We start from the raw sequence: 22,707 nt of genomic DNA, 5'->3' as shown, positions 1-22,707 counted from the left end.
TATCTTAGAAACACAGTGACATCGAAATCCAGAAGATTCAGTCTTGTACTATCAACACAACAGGGTGCGTGTGATTTCCTCCTCAGATGTACCAACTGAAATTCTGCCTTTTCCACAAACTTTGGTTAGCAAAAAGCAAACACTCTATTTTAGCAATAGTTGATAAAAGGTTCTACATAGCCACATCCAGCTATCATCTTTCCTACTATTGTCTGTACCTGCAGCTTCTCATGAAGACCTCTGCTCTTTTATAGTGATTTTCCTGTTTGATACACTGTGTTGTTTTGTTTTAATCAAAAGACTTTTGTACTTAGAACTTTTTGGCAGAAGTATGTCATGAGCAGGTTTGCATGCAAGTCATGCAAAGTCATTCACAAGATGAATACCTATCCCCTATCATAGCAGCAAGTCACATTCAGCTGTTTTCAGTTATTCCTTGGTTACTTCCAGTTCTCCGCTTCTCCGTATTATCTTTCCTCCCCACCACCTCTTCCATTAAATCCTTATTAGCATCCTCAAATTTGACATTGGTATAGGCAGAACTTGTTACTACTTGCATCACAAATACGAAAAAAACACCAACCAACCTTTCAGGAATAGCAACAGAACTGCGGTGCAAATCTCTTTATGGAAGATATCTTCTATCTCATGAACTCAGCTTGACAGTTTTGTTTTTAAGAACCAGAAAAACCAAACCAGTTACCAAACAGGCAGTGATGTACCTGCTCCTACAAAAGTTACTTACAATGATGAGAAGTATTATTTGACACAGATTGTTGTTTAAACTCAAAGATGCATCTTTTGTAGAAAAATAAGTTCTTACCTTTGTTTGGATAACAAACACATCCAAGCACAACACAAGCAGACTGCAGTGCTTGATAATGTGGTATGTAGTCCCTACAAGCTTACAGCTGCAAGATCTTGAGAGTAATTTAGGAACTGGTTTTCACAGCCATTATCTATGAATAGAATTCTTACCTTCTAAATAAATTCAATTGCAGTTAGAAGTATTAATATTTTCTGATAAAAAAAAGAGGAACTGGATGAAGAATCATTCTTTTCCTTCTCATAGAAAAGTTAGAAAGGAGAAGGAGAAAAGAAGTGGAAAACGCAGGCGAGGTTCTGCACCTAACTCCACTTGTACAGATCCCACTGTCCAATAAAAGTGGCCTGCAGTGCAACTTCAGGGCTGCACTCAGTGCAGGGCCCAAGAAATCACTGGGTTTCATTCCTTTAGTTTACCATTTATACTTTCTTCTAGTAATGAATATATTTTTCAATTTAAATGAACAAACCAAGTAGTACTCTTGTTATGAGCCTATTTCAAAAGTCTTGGTGAAAACTCTTACAGGTTACATTCTGCTAAATGCCTAAGACTGATGTCAAAAGAAAATCAGAGCTCCCAGCTTAAGATTTGTCACTGTGTATGCACCATCCATGTCTATGCTAGGAGCCAATCTCTCTTTGTGCTCATGGTGACAGAAACACCTTAGGCAGAATGCATTAAATCTCAAAGTGGGGTTTGATGGCACTCTGACCCAAAGAACTAAAGCAGCCAGAATACAAGATTTGCAATCTAAGTTGTCAAGATGCCTCTAAACACAGTAGTCAGTATCTGCAGAAAAATCTCTTGGTTCTGGTCTCTGCGGTCTGAGTACATAAGGAGCACTGCAGAGTGACAACAATTGACTTTTAGGCAAACAAACACAAGTTACTACATTTCTCCAATCTAACAGTACTTGTAATTGCACTCAGAGCACAAGGAGGATTGGGAAGTAAGCCTATCCCACAGAAGAAGCTCTGGCATATTTAAGTTTATTTCAAATAAATGCTCAAAGAAAAAAAAAAAAAGAACTAAAACAGATTTAGTATATATTTACTTTTCTTAAAAAAGGATTCCATGAAAGTTTTATAGTTATCTAAGTAGTAATACAGTTTTTATATACAAAATTCCATTTCAAACAATTTACTGTACAAAAGAAAATATAAGCCACTGTTACTATTTCATGATTTCAGCAAATAATGCAAATTTTTGGTAAGTATGTGTTCAGGATATAGTTCTACCATTTACAGGAATGTCAGTATTAAGCTGGGAACACCTTCAGATCAGTATTTACAGATGAAATTCCCCTACAGGAAGTTCCGTCAGATGTCTCTTCAGAATAGGTAGTTCATGTTTAGCTTTCTTCTAGATCTTTTGGGCTACCATGGAATGAGAGAAAGAACACTTCTATAGGGTTTACAGAGAAAATTCTGCTTAATTTATTTGCACTTATAGTTCTATTGCAGTCCACAGGCCTGACCCTGTAAATACTTACTGCCAGGCTTAATGCTTATAGTGTGAATAAATCAGGCAGGATGTGGCCCTATAGGAGTAAGCTATCATAAATTACAAATTTAAAAAATAGTGACATTCCTGCAAGTCAAAATACAACAGAAACATGAGTTAACAAAATATAAGCCCTTTATTAATAAAAATCTTTGGCTGGATCAATATTTTAAATAAGCTTCAAGAATATTTGGTTAATACCATTTTCTTTCTTCCACATAATATCTTTTCTGGTGCCTTCTTTGGACAGACTACAGAAAAATATCAAGTTTATCAGATACTTTAAAACAAATAAATATATCAAAAGCTAGATATGGCTTTTTTTTTTTTTAGTTCTGGCATTAATCTTTAAATTAGTTTGGCAAAGAAAAAAGGAAAAGAATAAAGAAACAACTACTGGAAACAGTCTTGACGTTTGGTTTTGTAACAAACCATACAGTAGTTAGACTTTAAAGAAATCTTTACTTTTTATTTTATTCTTCAGTTTTATATTCATAATGCAAATGCCATGGACAAGACAAAGCGATAAAAGAAATGAGGTTAATTGCACCAATATTATTTGGAAGTGCAGTTCATCATTTGACAAAGCAAAACTAAAATGTACTATACTTAAAAAGAGTTGAACCGATGGGATTTAGATAGGCTTCATAAGGAAGGATTTTAGACTTCTATTTAAGGAAGCTCCATGTATAAAACATAGGGTATTTTAAGACAAAAGATAAGTTCTGTAACTAACTGAAGGTCTGGTCCTGTAGCCCCAGTGCAGGTTAAACTTCCCTTGAAGACACTGAGTGGTACATGTTTTGGATTTACTCTTCCAGCATAGCCTCTGGGAAATGCCATTCAGCAGTATAAAGTCTGCAAGGGCAACTGGCTCCCTTCTCCTGCAGAGGACAGAGGGCTACAGAGAAAAACCTGGCTAAGAAAGGGATGGGCTAAAACAAAGGGAAAAAGGGGACTCCCCTCAGCATGAATGGTGTCTGCGTACTAGGCAGGGCAGTTGACTCACTGTAGCTCTACATGTGCTCGTTAGTTCAGGACATTTACCAAAATGCTCCATAGTAATTGACCTGCTGGGAAGATCTCCAAAACTGTGCTGCTACTGCTGCCTTGCTATGGGTGAGGAGCCTCTGGGGACCGCTCCAACACGGGTGATGCAGCCTGGGGCACCGAGGTAGCTTCCACCACATCAGCTGCGCATTGGTAAGGAGGTCTCTTCCAGATCCACTTTCCTGATGTTTGTAAAGTGAGCAGTTCCCAGTGGAGGTCTCAGGCATGCAGCAGACAGCCACATGTGCCCCAGGCATGTATTTGACCCTAGAACTCAATGGGAGCTTTGTTTCAGACCTGCAGGTTCAAACACAGATGTCTGCCAGCAGAGCTAAACCGTATCTTTGAAAGCAACTAAGTCTGGTAAACTTTATATGGTTCCTCTCCTGCCAAAAGGAATACCAGGGCACACTCTAAAGCTGATTTTGCATATACTTTATAAAGTTTCCTGACAGAGCTGCAAGCCTGGGGCTCCAAAAATATTTTAAATTAGTAGTATTATCATTACTTAAAATTTAGGTTTAATGATTTAATTAATAGCCTAAGGTCAAATTCTCAGAGAATATCTCTATCAAGACGTACTAAGTACGTCTTTATTAATGCACACCAATGTAAATAGTGTTATCTAATGATGAAATATAAAAATTCCCTGCATTACTGCTTGTGCAAAAGAAAAAAATAAAACACATTATCAGAAATAGAATGTGGTCCTCCATATTTGCAAGAAGAGCGTTTCTCACAAAGATGGGAGCAAAATGGCAGCACATCCTTCAACATGCAGCAGGCTGTCCATTATTCAAGTCCTGCCCTTTACGTGATGGCTTATGTACCAGTGGAATGCCCCGACATACTCAACTCCATCCTCTTCTATACGTCAACAGGATACGAGTGACAGGAGGACAAGCTCCCACTGTGGCTCAGGGAGAGTCTGGGGCTGTGATTGTTACAGTTTTCACCTTTTTTCTTGTCCTTGTCTTTCCAGGTTTCCAGCATTTGCAGCTTCCCTTGCTCTTCTCTCATGAAGACCTCCACCATGAGAACCTTCTCTTTATGAATCTGCTGACTAATGTCCTTGGGAATGTCTGGGATAATCCAGTCAACAAAGTCACTCATAAACATGACCAAATTCTGAAAATGAAATCGTGAGAAAATGTCAGCCAGGGCAATTGAAAGGATGACTGTAGGAGAAGGGGCCATTTTACTGTAGCTGAGAAGGAAGAACGAAGAAAGGACAATATTTGAATTGGGCTCGAGTGCATGCCACAAATGTGATACTGAGCCAAATTTACCCCAACTTTCTGTTCATATTAGAAATAGAGAAAAATACCAGGTGCAGATCTTTATGATTTATCTACAAATATTGTCATAGCCATTTAGAAATCAAAAGGAAATATTGGACCTGATGGAGTTTTACATCAGCAAGACAGAAGCAAATAAGCAAGAGGTAAAATGATGAAAGCTGGCAAAAAAAAAAAAACCATGAAACATTTCTGATTTAAAATCTTGATTCCATGAAAGGGAAGCCTTTCCCAAAGAGTTACACACAAAAAAAAAAAAAAAAAAAAAAAAAAAAAAAAAAAAAAAAAAAAAAAAATTGAAACAAATTTAGGTAAAGTGGGATTAAAACACTTGTACCACAATAACCAGCTTGACTGTTATGATTGAACAATGTAATTCAATGAAAAATTACAATGTTTTGCCTTCTTGTTCAGATAAGAAATGAAATACAATTGGGAAAATTTTGAAATTTCATTTTTTGGCTTAGTCTAGAAATTATTTTGGAGAAAATTTATGCTTCTTCACTGTATTTGTTGACGTCCTACTGGAGGGACCTAATCAGTGTTAGCCTTGTGCTCTCCTGTTTTTTAAGGCCATTAACTTGCTTCTGCATCAAATCACTTCGCACAATTACTGAGGGTGAAGTAATCCACTGCTGGGGGTGCATCTGGGACTGTACGAGAGGCGTGAGGGTGAACAAGGATGGGCAAATTCCTTTGATTTTGCAAGAAAAAGCTGTGAAGGAATATACTTTCTTTGGCCTAATCACTACTTAGCTGAAGAAATATGATGACTTTTTTTCTTTCTCATATTAAAAGTGCCTGCAGTCTGTCATGGTTTTGTGATTTTCGGTTATTGGTATTCCACATCATAACATCATGTAGTGGATATACCTGGTTCTCAGAAGAGAAGGACTACTACAGTCCCCACGGTACTTTGCTCCTCTGTTACCATTTTCCAGCCGGAGGGAAAAGATAAAAGCTCGCAGTATAAAAACTTGCAGATCACGAGACCTCGTCCCTTTTTTCCGCCCGTCTCTCGCCTTGGCAGCACCTCGCTCTCCAGCCGTCTTATCGTCGGTAGTAGAGTAAGGCCTACCTTGATTTTGGGACATTCTCTCTCTCTGTATTGGATTTATCAGCTTAAATTGTAATTATATTGTATTATAGTGTGTTGTTTTGCATTCTGATATCTTATTTAGTAAATTAGTTTGTTTCTCCTCAGATTGTTGCCGCTGTTCTTTGCTCTCAGGGCCATCTCCTTACCTTTTTCCCCTTTTCCCTTTTCCCGGGGCGTGGACCCGTGGATCCCCCGTCCCCTTTGTCACGGAACCGGGCCGAACGCCCGTAAACCGTTGACAAGTCATAACATACCTGGAAAACTATCACAAATGCTAATCTTGCTGCTAGGACAGCCCAGAAATCCTTTGAAATGTCATACTTATTTTCAGACCAGGGGGGTTCTCGATAATCTTTGTACCTGCAAAGCAAGATTCAGTAAATCAGTGATGTCATTCAGATGTTTTAGCACAACAAGGAGTTAACACTGAATGGCTGAACAGTATATTGAATAGTCTAAAAGAAAGTTCACTATTACAGCATGGCTTTGTACTAACTGCTCACAAAGAAAACACAGCTGAACCTCTCACAGCCTTCAAGTTTTATTCAAAATTAAAAGTCTTCAATCTTTCTGATTATAAATAATATAAACTCTAATCACAAATAATATGAACTCTGCATAAAGACAGCAATCAACACAACTCAGACTGGTTTCCTTGTTTGTTCTTTTCTGAAATAAGCTTTAAATTAAAATAAATTAGCAAACTTATTTTTCAGGCTAACTTTAAAGATGAAAATATGGATCTCAAGTCCATTATATGTGCTGTGCTACAGGGCATTCTACTTGTTCATGACTGGCAAAAGATCACTGCCAAAATATAGAGAAAACATGACAATTTTGCCTCAGCTATGGCTTCCAAAAATCTATGAGCTAATCAACGATAACCTGTTAGGAACTGGATCAAGAAAAATACATTTAATTTAAACTACAGCATCCTGTTAAGAAAGAATTAAGAACCCCTGTTTGCAAGTGATTTAAAAATCCTTGGAATATGAGAGAAATGGAAGAAAGAAGGTGGGACTAGAAAGCAGAAAACTGCCATTTTTACACTGGACTATGACACTAATACACTCCAAAACTTCTCTTCTGTAAGTTCTGTGCTAAAAGCATATTTGCCTGCCTAGTTTATCCTCTGTACGAAGATCACCAGGAGGAAATAGGGAGAAATTAAAAATAAACTAAGCTAATACATATGTAATTTTGGTTGGTTTCCTTTCTCTCAGGGTGAATTTTCTGTTTAGCATTCATTTCAGTGCAAGTTGATCTGCTATGTCAATTAAAAAAACCATAAATTTTAAAAAATAATAGAACTATAAAGGTTTTTTTCTTTTTCTGGTCAGTTTGTGTAATTTTTCAGTGTGTGTATACTAAAATAATTCCTTTCTTTTTTTTTTTTTTCCCTAGTTTGTCTTCCTTCTTGCCGCCATTTACCCCTACTATACAGACTTTCAGATTTGCTGTTCCAAGTGCTTCCATTTGGCTTTGGTCTTCAATTTACAACGTTGAAAACATTTGTTTTGAAGATGATGCATATCTAAGGAAGTGCAGGCAAAGTATGTATTTCAGCATTTCAGAACCAGATTGCCTGATAAGCTGAAATATGCAAACAATAATTTGCCTTTAGCAATGAAAATAATTTGTAGAAATTGTTACAGGCATGGGTATTTCCTGTACAATCACACTTTCAGCGGGTCTTAAATTCCAGTGCAAATCAGGCTGCTATTACTGTCATCAGAAATTGCTACAGAAAATGGCGAAGTATACCATGAAGTCACAGTCATCCTACTAGTAGGCTGTGATACAATACCATGAGTAACACCATTTTATTTCCTTAAAGTATAATTATACTGTTTATCATTATTTATCTCCTTTCCTGAAAGTAGGATTACCTAGTAATAGAAACTTTTGTAGAGACAAACACTGAATTTGGTAACAGTACTCTCTGTTTCCCAAAATACACAGTACTTCATATTCAGGTCTTGTGGTTACTTAATCTGTAAGAAAAGACTTTCAAGGCAATGGCCCTACTCAGTATGGAAGTCTACCAAGTTGCTCAAAAGATGCTGAAAATACAAGGGACCGAAGTCTACTCCAGAAACATTAGTTTGTCACGTTCTTAGCTGGGAAAATGCTTAAAATTAGTTGTTACTCAAGAGAGTACCTGCATATCTGAACCTCGTAGCCAAGTTCCATGGGGTCATTTGGAGCTGTTCCTGCTTGAAAATCGCTGACATTAAAATAGGATAGTGTATGGTTCACGAAGCCATGCATGGTGCCATTCTCACTGTACATATACAGGTACACGAGGCGTGGAATGAAGTCGGATGTGAATGAGATCACAAATGCCTAAGCCATAAGAGTAGAGAATGAGCGCAATATTCAGGCACTGTTTTAAGTTAACAACACACTCCACTACGTCTTGCCCACACAGCTCACACAAATGAGGGGCTGTCATATAGGGGTTGCTGCAGAAAACAAGGTGGAGACTGCAGCCTACAGGCCCCTAAAATGGAATATTAACTGCTGTAACAAGGTAGTATTTACTGCTGACACTTTTGAGCTGCAGGACATGACATGGAGCAGTTCCATGTTGACTAAGATTTGTACATGGTAACAATCTGAATTCTCCAGAGCATGGAGATGCCGCATCCCAGCATCAGGGCAAAGCAAAACACACTGCTGTCCTTGTGCCCCAATGACAACTTGACCCTTACGCATTTCATAAGGTCCAATTGATTTATTTACATGATTTCCTTTTCTGTTCTGCAAACAACTTACAGTGAGTTGACTCTCTAAATTCTCATTGCACTGCGAAAGCCCATTAATTTTACATATTCTTTAGCTCCACTGAGGTAAAAGGATGAGCAGACTGAGCCAGTTTTATTTTTATGGTCACAAAAGTTCCACGTTGTTTGGTTATTTTAGAAGGTTTTGTAAAAACGTCACACACAAAGTGCAGGACAGCCAAGTCAACGGACTTCTTCATAACTCTTGCTGTTCTTATTTATCATTGTTGTAAAACATTTTCACTGGCATAAGTCTCATGTACATGTGGAACAAACACAGTACAAAATGTTTTACTTATTCTATGATAAAAAGGGACAGTGCATAGGTCAAAGAAGGAAAATAACACTGGATAATGACGAAGAGAGATTACAGGGGAGAAAAGAGAAAAATAGAGAAATTATTTCCAAAGGAAAAGATGAGAAATGGTAAAGACAAATTAAGGCTGCATCCCAAATAACCACTAGAATGGTTTGGCCTTAAAAGAACAGACATCTGTTGACAAAGCTAAGGGATTTCCACTCTGGATAATGGGGAGAAAAGAGGCGAGCCCGTGGACATGTGGCTGTAAGCCCTGCACAGTTGCTATTGTGCTGCATTAGAAACATGTTTTCAGCTTGTCATTCAGCTTTCTTTTCATCTTTTGCCAGATGAAGGTGACAAAAGTGGAAGTATATTTATTTAGGATATTAGAAATGAACATAATGGAAAGAAAGTGAGAGGGAACACAGCTTTTCTGAAGAATCAAGATGATGTAAAATATGCAAACATTAAGGTAGGCTAAAATTTTCCAGTGGATGGGATATTCAGTGCTGAAGTAACTAAAAATATCTTCATTGATTTTCAGTGCTATCTGAGCGAAAGCAGTGCATTTTGAGGCCAGACTGTACTCAGATTTTCAGTTATCCCTATTGTTCTGAATACTGAAGTTTGGCCATTTTTTGTCCCCAGTGCGTCACTGTGCAAAACTGTCTCAACTTTAAAGCAAGCACTGGATCTGATTCCCTAATATTTTAGCAAAATTATGAATCATTTACTTTCACTGAATTTGAGAGACTTAAGCTGAAATAAAACTAATGGAGCAGAATGGACAAGCCGGCCTACTGAAGTAAAATCTTATTCATGCAGAATTACTTACATTTATTATGACAGCAAGCTTTCCTATCCCCCGGAGGATATTGTACCAGATTCCTAAGGAAGGAGACAAACATGTGAATGCTGTGCCAGCCATTAAAATTAGATAAATTACATTTTTCAGTTAACAGAGTTACGACTGTGCCAAACTAGGGTTATATTTAAATTTAAAAGAACAATTTGTAAGAGACTTATTTGAAGACCCATAAGCAAAGTGATTTCAATTCTGTCTTCCAAAACTATGCTTAGGTACCTATTTCTTTAGAGGTTTTGAGGGGAGGGGAGGACTGGTTTGTTGCTGATGTACAACCACAGTGCTGGGTTCCAGCCAGGTTCACTGCAGCTTTCCAGCTTTAGGAATGAGTTGGGATAAATGCCCTTCCAGCAGGGATGAAGGGACATGCTTACCCACAGACATTCTCATTCCCAAGTCTATTTCTCCAGCCCTGTCCAGAGTTATTAAACACATAAATTTTTGCTTCTGCAAGAAAACTGCATTGCCAGGAAGAACTGTTGGTGTGCAGAACCATGTGAGATATTTCGCTACTGTATTGATCACTTTGCCTTGAAAAATGATACTGTTTACCTAATAAAATATTCATCTGAATTTAAAGCACTGGTCTTTCTATTTTGAAAGCAAAGCCTTGATAAGTTATGACAGTTCACAGTTAAGCCACAGTATAATGTTTTGAACTGCCCTATAAATGTCTTCCTGTTAATGAGACCAACTCAGCACAATAGCATCCTGCCATCGGTCCAGGAATAAACCAGCAGAGAGTGACAGCAGCAATGCGCACTTACCTATGTCCTTTGCTCTGACTGCTACTGGTCTCCTCAGCTCCGTAACAAACTTTTTTGCATCTAAACGGATTTCAATGATGTTGTTCAACAAAGCGAACAGAGGCGCCAGTGGGAAGGATGCAACGAACAAAGTTACAAATCCAAACTGAATAACTGAGAAGAAAAAATGAAATTCAGTGGATTTATTTGTATTTACCAAATGCATAGAGTCACAGAATATCCCAAGTTGGAAGGGACCCATAAGGACCATCGAGTCCAGCTCCTGACTCTACACAGGAAAACCCAAAAATCAGACCACATGTCAGAGAGTTGTCCGGATGCTCCAACGTCATCATGTCAGTGCTGTTCCCCCAGATTCTAATAAGACAGCGACTGCTGGGAGGCTAAATTCCATTTTCTGCATCAGGCCTTGTTTGTCCAGCAAGACCAAATGACCATGGAGACAGGGGAGTCCCTAGCACAACTTCACTGCAGTGATGCTGGGCCTGCTGCTTGCTGCTGCTGTGTCTCTCTAGCAGGGCAGGGGCAAGGGGATGCTGTGTCGCAGCAGGATGGAGTCTTGCTCCATGATGGCCTCAACTGTGGGAGTTATCTGAAATGACGACTGTGGGATGACAGCAACTCTTCTGCCACCTGCTGCCTTCTGAAGAAGCATGAGCTCCCACGTAGGATTGTCATGCTCCACGTGGCAAGGCTTCAGCTCTCGCTAAGCCCATTGGAAACTTTCTCTTCTGAAGTTTAGAAACCTTCTGCATGCCAGCCCACTCTCTCCGTGATTTTATGTGCCAGTTCTTTTGCTAGCTTTTGTGCTAGCTTTGTTCTTCAGATTGCATTCATCACCCATCCTAATGCTTGCCCTCCCTGCGTATTTATAGAGAGATCTACATCTCCCTTGAACTTTTGTTCCCCACCTCAAAGAAGCCAAGATTTTTGCCATGCTCTCCTAACTAGCTCCCTCTGTCTCCAGCCACCCCCACAGCCTATCTGCCCCAGGTGAGGTTCTTTCTTCAGAGCAGGCAACAAGAGCTCATGCAATGGCCTGGTGCTGCGCCCCTTACTTGGGCCTCAGGAAGGACAAGACTAATTCCTGTCTGTCCTGGACACAACTACTCTAAGTTATTCTAATTCACGTTATATTTGCTAGGCAGGCCAATTTTTGGCGTTGGCATATTTCACAACTCTTTTCCATTACTTTTGCCTAGTCATTCCTGAAAACACTACATAAAGTTGTTTGTCTAAGACTGATACTTCAGGAACCTCTGATACTGTCAATAACAGCATTAAGCGGAACAGACTTCTCAGCTTCTCCAAGATTGTAAGGAGGAAAGGAAATGTAGCTTTAGAGCCTCAGTAACGCTGAGCTGATATCCGGTGCTTAAATTCCATATCAGTCACTCAAGCTAATGCATTAATTGCAAAACAATACATGGGATCTGTCAAGTTCGACCTGGCCTACACGCACATATCTCTCTGAGAAGGTTATGTACAGATTTCAAAAAACGGAACAAACCTGGTTTGAGAATACACAGTGGAAACTGTCAAATCTGAATTAAACTGAGGTGGTTTTTTTTTCTACATAAGGTGCAACAAATGATACAATCTGCCTCACAGTCTCAGGTTTAATTATTTAACACTTGACAGTAACATGCCGCATAGGTCAAAAGGAAGTATATAAAATATAGAGCTAAAGACGGGATCACGATCAGATAGCATAATTCATCCCTGAAGCAGCCCACGACTGACTGAAATATGCTACAATCCTAGACCATACACTTAAGTTCTGCACCATATCCACTGTCCTCCAAACCTACAGTTCAAAAACCTCAGCTCTCCATCCCATCCAGTAAGCATAATTCTGCTTAAGACACCTTCTTTCCACCTCACTCACTCATTTCCATATATTCAGGGGTAAGACCGGAAAAAGGCTCCAGGTTATAGTCTACTTCATAACGTTGCTTTTTTTTCATGTGCTCTTCATGGTCCAAGGAACGTCGACGCTTTAATTTCATGTATCTTATGAATTTCTTCATTTTCCTGGGGAAAATGGAAGTGATCCAGTTAGCATGCCACTCTGTCTACAGAGCCCATTTTTCAGGTGGATGAGGAACAATACATTTTTTACATTAACAGACATAATGAGCTCTGTATCTACCTCTATATAAACTGTGCAAGAGCCACAACATGCTAAAAGGAAGTAGTAAGACGCAGTGTGTGCAGGTATTGAAACAAGGTTATGGTTGAATCACATTCAGAACTGCACCTACGGCTAGCCAGTAGGAAGACAATAGATTTCCTAACTCTTCAGACATGCTCTGCTGGATCTAATGAGAGCGATGTTGGTGCAGCTGCAGAGCAGCAAGGATGCAGCATTTGCTGTGTGGCAGATAGAGGCTCACTGCAAAGGACTTGCAAGTAGCCTACAAACCAATTGCCTATCAAGGGGCTGTGAACAATTTATTGGACACATTGCAAAAACCATGTGTCTGAGAGGGAAAAAAAAGTTGCTACTTACGGGATGCCGATCTCAAATAAATTGTTTTGAATCAGCTGCTTGCCCAACATGATGATGCTGAGCTGGATGCACAGCTCCATCAGGCAGCCACCCGGCGCACACTGCAGCAGACAGACGAAAGGGAAATCAGGACACCTGCTGCACCTTTGTGACAGGGGAAGAATGTGCTCACATGTGGTGCGAGCACAGGCAGGGTGAAATACAATTACCTCTTCCATTCGGAAAGAATGGAAAATGTAGACGTAGTCTCCTGGACGTCCAACAAACCTAGAGTGCAACAGTTAGAATTAAGAACTTCAAATAGATTTCATACTTCTTGTATTTGATTTCTAAAGTCATTTATGTGAAATGCTGTCATGGAGCGGGACCACCTAAGGATTACTTCTAAAAAAGAGAAGGAGATCAATCATCTTGGGAGTTTCTTGGTTTTTGTTTCAAAAAGTAAGTCCTCTGGACTGAGCAAGAAGCTCAGCAAAAACGCAAACCACATGCCCTACAAGAGTATAGGTACATCTTGGCAGAAATCCTCTAAGGTATATTAAAAAGGGAAAAGAATCCCAAACAAACATAAAACAAAATTAGAGGAATAGAAAAGTTTGGGAGCAAACTAGTGAGGTAAGGTTAGAAGAGGGGAGGCAGTAAGCTGCGCAGGCTGAGCATCAGCTATCCACCTCAGCCCAGTTCCCCAGGCCAGCTGCATGCTGCCCGTCAGCCCACAATCCTTAGCAGTACACCTGAGCACTGCCCTCTCACTCAAAATCATACCAGAGCTAGATTCTGACTACACATAGGCACCTAACCTCACTGCTGCTGTGTTAGCCAGAATGTGTCCTGTGGTATCTTTATTGTCACCCATCCCAAGGAGTCTTCCTTATCACCCAACTACGGTCTTAACCCTGCTCTGCTGTCTGAAGCAACAAATCAAAACTCTGAACAGACTTTCATTACCCACCGGCCTTTGAAGAAAGCAACATAGAAGATGGGTGTGTAGGCATTGACAAATTTCAGAAGGAAAGCCTTAAAAATCAGACGCTCTTCAAAATTCTTGTCAGTTTTTGGCACCTCTGGAACCAATGGGACACGTGTAAGAAACATTAAGAAACTGCCCTATCTGGAACATTACAAGACCTAATAAATGTGGACTTTGGAAAACATTTTCAGTCCCTTTTAAGCAAAAAGAGGTAAAGTAAAATGGCTTCAGGAAGATCAGTGGTAAGTCCTCTGGAATCCCACTGTTCAGCTGCATTGCAACAACTCCAGTATCTGAAGTTGCATCAGTCACATCTGGCTGACCTCCATGACAATCATTTGCAGGATGGACAAGAACTTAACTGAAAAGATTTCGGGACCTTTCATCAGTCATGCTTTTTGGAATTATTTTTCTGCATTGTTTTTCTTTGCATTCACAGTTTTCCATTACTTGACATCTCTTACACCAAATAAACAAGAAAGAAAAAGAATGCAGTAACTGTGTGATAGAGGAGAGTCAAGCTCAAGAGTAGGTACAGGAATTTAGCTGTACCCCTGCCACACATAACTGGATTAGCAATTAGACTTTAAAGCTGAATCCACCTGCGCTTTGATAGGTGTAAGTGACCAGTGAGAACTCTGGTCACCCATTCAAATTCCCTGGGTTTGCTCACTAGTTTGAAGTCAATCACGCACTGCAGTCCTTCCAGCACTCTCATTAAATAACTGCTCCAACAAATACCACCTGAGGACTTCCACCTACCGATCTGAGTTAGCCACCTTGCTATGCAGCCATATACTTCATCCAGGATGATGATGACAACCAAATTGATGATGACAGCAGTGGCAGTGACAGTGACCCTGACGCTGGACCGGCCCGATGGGGTTGAGCTGATTGCCAGTGCTGCTGCAGTGGAGATTCTGTATATTATGACTCCAAACACTATAGCGAATGTCAGCCCCACCTGCAAGTAAGAGCAGCACAGCACCTTACAAAAGATTTAACACTAAACACTTGGCACGAGACTTAGCCGTGGCCATACAGATGAGATCTCTGGGCCATATCCCAACCCCAGAAATTGTGTTAAGGCTCCTAGTCACTGTGAGAACAGATCCACTTTTACTAGTCATTTGATCATCAAAATCTCCAGAAAGACGTAAACTAAGTCAGCCTGGTGCATTATTCCTTCGGAAAGGACATAGCCCTTTCTATCCAACTGCCATTCTGTCTTGAATTATTATTTCCTTCAACATTTGTTTTAAATGATGATGGTTCATCAGCAAATGGGGAAAAAAAGACTTGTTTTAATCACTAATTTCTTTTTTTCTTCTTTTTCTTTTGAACTAATTGTTCTGTTTTCAGTTCTGCTTTTGTATGATATGACCCCAAATTTGCTTAATTTATTAAAAATCTCACAATCAGGATTGTGATTTGCCACATTGTTTCTTTCAGAAAAGTTTGGTATAAGAAATACGCCATTCTCTCCTTCCTGAGTACTTCCCAAGAGCACTCTCTGTGTGTTTTAAGCTTTGTCCCATTGATGATGGTGGTAATATCCACCTCCATGCCTTCATTTTTCCCTTGCCATGTTCAGATATACTTATTTCTTTAGTGGAAAGAGTAGTACTTCCAAGAGCAGTGGTAAAGAAGTACTTCAAGCACTTCAATTTCTGTAAAAGTTTTTGCTATAAAAAAATAAAATGTTTGAATGTTTTTGCTGGGAAAAAGTTGTTGAAAACCACATCATTCTGATAAACCTATCACGCTTTCACTAGCATTCATATCACTTCTGTTCTAGCTGATCACTCAGTAACATAAATTTCAGGTTTTGCCAAGTGATGCTTACCATGAAGATAATGCCAACAAAATTGGTCAAATAGGCTGGAAAACGATCCTTCCATGTCAGCTTCTCTTTATCCGTCTAAAATTTGGGGGTGGGGGGGGAAAGGGTACATTTACTAAAGATAGATCATGTAATTTTGTGCATGTGACAAAAACACAGAGGGGAAACAAAGGCTAACAAATACACACCCAGTTAGCAGATGCAAAGACACAGTGTTTACAGTTACAATTCCACACAGGCAAATTGTTTACTCTGTATCTAGGTTCAAATTGGTCAAGCGCCTGCACTGTGGGTATAAATAAAACAGATTTTTCTGTATACTTTCTGGAGGAAACATGCAAATAGCCTGTCATAAACCATGATGTAAGATCTCTCCCACTGTTAAATATTTTATTTTCCTTTCCCTGGAAAAATTCTTCCTCTTCTTCCCTTCTCCTTCCCCAGTTGGTATTTGCAGCTTTGCATTTGCCCAACTGGTGCCACTGCATTTACCCAACTGGCCACTCTACCAAAAAACTTCAGGATGAGCGCACAGTTGACAGGGAAGTTCTTGTTTTGCAATGTGACCAACCTCAAACTGCTTCAATAGGAGTAAGTTTTAACTATGTGACTATCCACACGGTATCTGACGGACAAGGCTACTGGGAGTTCTAGAGTTACGATGCGCGTATGTAGTAACAATGGTCTGCAGACTAACCTAAATCCCACCAATCATCTAGTGACTCTACCACACTGAATTTGGGGACGAAGATTTCATTTAGAGCGGTATTGCTCATCAAGTCTTTCATGAACTTTCATGCCGGGAATTGTTTTTAAACACCAGAAAATAAACAATGAAGTAGCATTACAGAAGATGACGCACACATTTTAATGGACATAAAAATATTATGCAAAATTCTATTTTTATTACATGCACGTTGCCTTAAGGAAGTGCAAGCAACTCTTTCAACACACAGCCCATGCTCCACTGCAAAACATAACCTCAATCCAGCACAGTACCCCTAAGGTTAGCCATGCAGTGCCATTCCAGATGCATAGAAATGGTGGCTAAAAGAGTGCTGAAGAAACGAGGGGAGGAGGGGGAAGAAACCCAAAACTGAATGTGAATATTAAACAAGAGTTCAACAGCCAAAAACAATTGATTTGTGTCTTCCATAATTACACATAATTTGAGCTTCCTCATAAGTTTGAATAAAAAGAACCAATTTCACCCCAGCCATGACTCTCTTAACTCTTTGTCTCCATTTGTTTGTTGCCTCTTCTGGAAAATACCGATGCTTCTGATGGCAATTAAAGGAAACAAAAAAGGATCGAGCAATATAGCATTACAAAGCGCTACTAAATTCATCTCTATAGTCTCTACTAACTCTGCATACATTGCAGTTTAGCCACAAGTGAATGCTCTGTTAGTTTGCTCAATGCTTTGCGTTGCAGCTTTAGGTTAATAAAAAAAATAACAGCAGAAGACAAACTTTTGCCCTAAATCTTGGGATAGGTCAAACTGTCCTGCAAAGAATTTCCCGTTTTTAATTTAGGACTGTGCCCTTCTTGTTCCTTCACAATGTGTAAAGGACGTCCAAAGTGTTTCTCCTTTCAGAAGGATGTATGTAATTTTTTAATCAGACCTCTTTTGAAAGAATGTGAGCAAGTTCTGGGTTGACTTGAGATAGTTTTCCTTTAACAAAATTTATGAGTTGACATACAATTGTTGAATTTGAACCCAAACGCTCAAGATCCCAATGAAAGATAATTACCAAGTCTTTCAGAAAAAAACTCTTTTCTCACGTTTCCCAAATTAGTAACATCCATATTGAATGCAGCCCAAAAAGTTATAAATAGTCCGGTTAAAAAAAACCCTTTCTTTATTGCTCAGTTTTCCTACACTGATATTTTGAGGTTACAATTAATTGTCTGATTATCCTAATCTTCCACATTTAGGACCTGAATTCCTAATATACCAAAAGGAACAGTGAGTTGCATATTTCTGGTGAATTCAACATTCAAATGTTTATGTAAGAAGGCAGCTACCTAAATTCTTTTTCTCCTGCTAGGGATTTTAAAGCAGTGCTGCAAATCAGGTATTCCACATTGCACCAGACAGCTTGCACGCTGCATCCCCTCAATTAACTAGAAAGTATCGACATCAGCATCCTGAAAAAGGGGCCCAGAAGTACTTGAGCTGTTTGAAGGAACTGTGCTGGGTGCGAGTGAGACGCACGCACCCCAGGATGGCTGGTAGCACTTTATTCACATCAGTGTCAAGAGCAAGGTAAAAGCAAAAGTGAGCAATACCTTATCCGGTGAAATATAATGGAAGTTATGCTTTTAAAAGGCAGAAAGTTAATATCGAAGCTGGAATTGGGCGAGAAAACTGGTGTTAGTGCTCTCAATTAACACTCTAGAAATATTTTTATTTTCAAAACAGTCCCAAGACCTAAGCACAGTCAGATCCCAGCTCAGCAGCAGGACATTCATCTTCTAAGGGTCATGTTAAAGCAGTGCCCAGTGCCTTGCCTGACCTACGCTCTCAGCAAAAAGGCAAAAGCAGATGTTAGGGCTCGCAGGGGCTTCCCTGGGGCAGCCACAACAGTGCCAGAGGCCTCCACACATAGCCAAAAGCTTTACTTGAGAAGCATCACGGATTACAACCCTGTAAGTTGACGTGCTGGCAGGAAGATGGATGCTCAAAGACAGTGAACCTCTCCTAAGGCACTTGTAATAGCATGGAGTAAAATGTTTTGTTCTACTTTTCTCAAGTTTTATTGGTTAGCCTAACAGGAGAGCCCCTTAAATCAGACCCAACAAGATTTCTTAAACCACACTTCCGTATCTGACCATATCACTGCAGACATTTCTAGACTTATTCAGGTCTTGAGTATGTGAGTACACAAAGTACCACATGTATGTCAGGGCTGAAAACATCTGGAATTTAAATGCCATCTGCAGCATCTCTGCTTTTTTTTTTTCCTTTGTTTTATTATTATTATCATTGTAATCTATTTCTATTCTTTTTCTCCTGGTTGTAGATCAGTGCCTGCTGTAAACGGCCTTTTTCAAAGCTTTTTTAATAGGTGAAAAAAATAATATTTTTACCATACCTCTTTATGTTTGTGTTCTTTCCTCAGTGATTTTTCTAAAACTTTTGCTTCATATTCTGCTCTGGGATGATCCTGTGAAATAATTCATATTGAATAAAAAGCAAAGTCACCTGTTTTCAGCATCAGCTAAGTATGAACCATTTGCCGGTCAATTTCCCGATAACCTCTGTTTTCTAATTGAATTCTAATTCACTTAATACATTATTTATGTCAATTGATAGTTGATTATACATTTAACAAATTGTTAAATACTAAATGATTCACAGTTCTACAGCAGCAGATTGATTTGCAGTAGTGATTTGCCTGTACCCTATGTACATTAAATTTAAGTCTTAAGAGCACACAGCACATCCTGCAGACAGGTTCAAACTGTGTGACATTACACTTGGATTTCAACGACCTATCCTTTTGATGAAAATTAGATTTTGCATTAACTGTAAATTTAGTGATTTTCAGTTCTTGAGGGAAACACTGATTTGTTGTAAATATGCAAAACCCATGGTTTTTGGATCCCAGAAAATTGTCATCTGGGGTCTTCCCATAATCCCGTCTTTGACAAAATCCACACAATTACCCATTGCAGGAGAGGGTGTAGGAAATGCTCAGAAGTAAGAGACAGCCAAAAGATTAAGAAAGATTCATGGCTTCAGAATTCACAATAATTATGCATTCACAAAAGATGCAGAATTCACAGGTATGCATTGGATGGAAAACAGAACGGATCTGAAAAATGTCTGAGCAAGTGGAGAGGGGGAGGGTGTAAAGGAAAAGCGATCAGTGGGAGTTATAAGGGAAATCTGATGCTCAAAAAAAGAAGAGGTGGAGATCAAAAGATGGCATTCATCAGTGGACATGTAATAAAAAAGGTAGGAGCGATTTTAAAAACATGTTTTCCAAACCTTGACTGCCTCCTTCAGGAAACCAGAAAAAATAAAAATAAATAATGAAAAAAAAAACAACACAAAAAAAAAGAACAAGGGGAAAAAAATATTGATTACTGAACTGTTGCAGATTATATTGGATGTATATTTTCACAATTACATGAAACAAACACAGGCGCAGCGGATGGCAGATGCTAACAGAAAATCAGTCCACTCATGTTCCACACTATCTATTGACATCACTGTAGGTACTGTATGACACAGGTATCCCTAAAAAACACGGGGAGATGAGACACTTTGTATTTTAGTATCCACTTGCAACCCCAGCTCTTTAGCATGATACTAGCTTAAGTTTCACCAAAATCAGAAATAGGAGGGGCTCAAATTCTTCGCTAACCTCATGACTGTATTATCTAGAGTTGCCTATACAAAACAAAGGATAAAACATTTTTTATTAACAGCTGCTGCCTTTGGCCACACAAGGTTTTAGCTGTGTAGAGCTCTGAACTTGGATGTGAAGGAGATGGCCATCGGAAAGATACAGTTAATCCTTTCTACTTTCATGTGTGCTATCAGCAAGTTGCCAAAAATAAAAGGGCGGTAGAGCATCCAGCAAATAAAGCCCCATATTCTCTCCCAGTCAAATAGGTATAATCTAGCAAAGTGCATGGCAGAGCGGCTGCTTGCATAGTGTGCCTAAATATATTAAGGAGGAACTAAGTATATTAAGAGGAGATAATTCAGCAGGAATGTTTGGGGGTGAGGGGAGCAATAATTGCCCAAGGCTCACCCAGCGGCACAGCACCCTGTCAAATCTATGAGGCTTTTGTTTCAGGGGAACAATATTTGTTGTGTACCTATTTAGGACAGCTTGTGATATGACAAGTGCAGCCGCGCTCCTTTTAGTAACAGCAACAGCAATAAATCTGGACAGGCAGGAAGCAGGGCAGTGGCCCCATGCCAGCTGTATGCCCTGGCTGGGGTGACACAGGGGACCTGCACCCCCAGATTGTGCCCAAGGCCAGGGCAAGACTGGCACAGCTGTCACCGTGCTGTGGTCAGGGCAAGTGGGTGCTGCTTGTAAAGTGACAAAATTAAAAACAAAAAGGTGTAAGGCAGGTTCTAAGCTGAGCATTTTATCTCCTTTCCTTCAAGAAATTCATCAATTTTTAATACCCTTTCTTAAATATACAGATCCCTCTCTTTCCCCTTTTGCCCCAAGTATTTGTCTGACAGTACCTTCTTAACTATTTGCCAAGTCACAGCTTGATCTTGCATCATTAAAGTGGAGTTTTCAGTGCCTTTTTTTTTTTTTTTTTAAATACAATGCTGTAGCTTTGTCAGGTTTGATACATTCATTTCTGATTTACAGCAGTGCAAGATGAACTAAGGTCTGTGATTGTTAGTATCCTGACAACAGCCAGGGAGTAACCTGTGAGCCATATATTCCATGCATATGCTGCTAGGTGTGACCTGGCTGCACATTTCCAAAAAAAAAAAAAAAACCAACACCAACCATGATTTTGTGGCTACACAATTATGTTTCTATGGCAACAATATGTACTAGCCATAGCTTTCCTGTAAAAACATCAAATCGTTCACATATGGGATTTTCCTGTCTTTTAAGCACCCCACAGGCTAAGGTCTGAAAGCTCGGGGCATGGAAGGACTCTGAACACCGCGGAGCAAGACAAAGAGTCAGAACGGAAGGGACGAACCTCCTCCTCTTCAAACCCAGTCAGGTCCCACCTGTAGTTGAGCCGCATCTGCTTTCTCTTCCAGTGTTCCATAAAGGTAGCAGCTGAAACAACAGGTTGACTATTATTTTGTTGTTTTACAGAAGTTCAGGAGTCATAATCAGCCCTAGGTATGTGCCTGGAATCTGTGCTAGCAGCCAACTTTTCTGTCTGTGTGAGCTAAAACAAAGGGCATTTACTATGCCCACATGGCTTCATGTGGAATGATGCATACAGTTTTTAAGAGGTATAAGAAAGTCAAACACCCAAAGTTATTTAAATATTTGCATGTGACTAATAACACTGTTGGTCTTCATCTGTACGTAATTCCATCCATAAGTCCAAACAAATCTGTGCTTCATCTACACAAAATATGACTGATTTAACTAATGTTGTACTGTTGGTATAGTTATTCACTCAAAGGTATCAAAATAAAACATCTGCGTATTTTAATTCCATCCATCTAGTGGTCATAATAGTTATGTTGGCTCTAATAATCACACTCAAATCCAGTTACTTATAACAGTGTTAAAGCTGCAGGTGAGCAGAGTGTTAAAGAAGAAGCCTGTAATGGTTTTGCTTTTTTTAACCATTATAGACACTGAAATCTTGTTTTTGATGAAGACGACTTCCGGAAAAGAAACATCACTAAAGCATTTCTTGAGTCACAGCGAAAGATCCCAGTCTATATCAGTCTCTCTGCCTCTGAGACTGAGCAAGTTCTCAGAGGACATATTTAGATGCTGGGAATACACCAGCACAGTATGATAAATAAGTGATTATGAAAGAGGCAAGTCTAACCAAAAGTGGTGTTCCCAGGGGAGCTTCCTGCAGTGAGCATTAACAGATGTGTTCACAAACATTTGCCCTCATGTTAAGCAGGCAGGGAGAGGGCAAGAACACTGAATACAGAGGGAAGGACACCCTCGTGTCCAGAACCTGGTTCTGCTCATGGTACTCGTATTCCAAGAGCAACTCCAACCTGCCAACTTTATGGCTGAGTCTCATCACTGTACCCGTACCACATAACTGTCTCTTAAGAGAGCGTGTCAGGGTCCCAGAGATCCCATCCCGTGCTGCTGGGGCCCCTGTCCTGTGGCCTGCAGTCTCCACCCATAGTGAAGAATATGGACAATGAATGACACGTTGTTTATTACTGCTACTAGAAGCTG

The 22,707-nt window shown here is 39.6% G+C and overlaps 1 protein-coding gene across 6 annotated transcripts in view; it reads right to left on the bottom strand.

Moving 5' to 3' along the window:
- ANO1 (anoctamin 1) overlaps positions 1,861 to 22,707 on the bottom strand; it is an 80,599-nt gene continuing 59,752 nt past the window's right edge. For all 6 annotated transcript variants that reach the window (XM_021402674.1, XM_021402675.1, XM_021402671.1 and 3 more), the window contains 14 exons: positions 21,518 to 21,600; positions 19,818 to 19,829; positions 18,919 to 18,990; positions 15,824 to 15,898; positions 14,740 to 14,941; positions 13,960 to 14,071; positions 13,217 to 13,274; positions 13,008 to 13,108; positions 12,384 to 12,529; positions 10,496 to 10,648; positions 9,699 to 9,751; positions 7,938 to 8,122; positions 6,031 to 6,136; positions 1,861 to 4,507 (listed from right to left, as the gene is read on the bottom strand). In XM_021402674.1, coding sequence (XP_021258349.1) covers positions 4,247 to 4,507; positions 6,031 to 6,136; positions 7,938 to 8,122; positions 9,699 to 9,751; positions 10,496 to 10,648; positions 12,384 to 12,529; positions 13,008 to 13,108; positions 13,217 to 13,274; positions 13,960 to 14,071; positions 14,740 to 14,941; positions 15,824 to 15,898; positions 18,919 to 18,990; positions 19,818 to 19,829; positions 21,518 to 21,600 — 1,619 coding nt within the window. In that variant the 3' untranslated portion in view covers positions 1,861 to 4,246. The remainder of the gene's footprint in view (positions 4,508 to 6,030; positions 6,137 to 7,937; positions 8,123 to 9,698; positions 9,752 to 10,495; positions 10,649 to 12,383; positions 12,530 to 13,007; positions 13,109 to 13,216; positions 13,275 to 13,959; positions 14,072 to 14,739; positions 14,942 to 15,823; positions 15,899 to 18,918; positions 18,991 to 19,817; positions 19,830 to 21,517; positions 21,601 to 22,707) is intronic.

The sequence above is a fragment of the Numida meleagris genome, chromosome 6 (assembly GCF_002078875.1).
Source record: "Numida meleagris isolate 19003 breed g44 Domestic line chromosome 6, NumMel1.0, whole genome shotgun sequence".
In the NCBI taxonomy this organism is placed as follows: domain Eukaryota; kingdom Metazoa; phylum Chordata; class Aves; order Galliformes; family Numididae; genus Numida; species Numida meleagris.
Note: the sequence above shows the minus strand (reverse complement) of the source record. Positions and strands in the feature narration are given on the sequence as shown.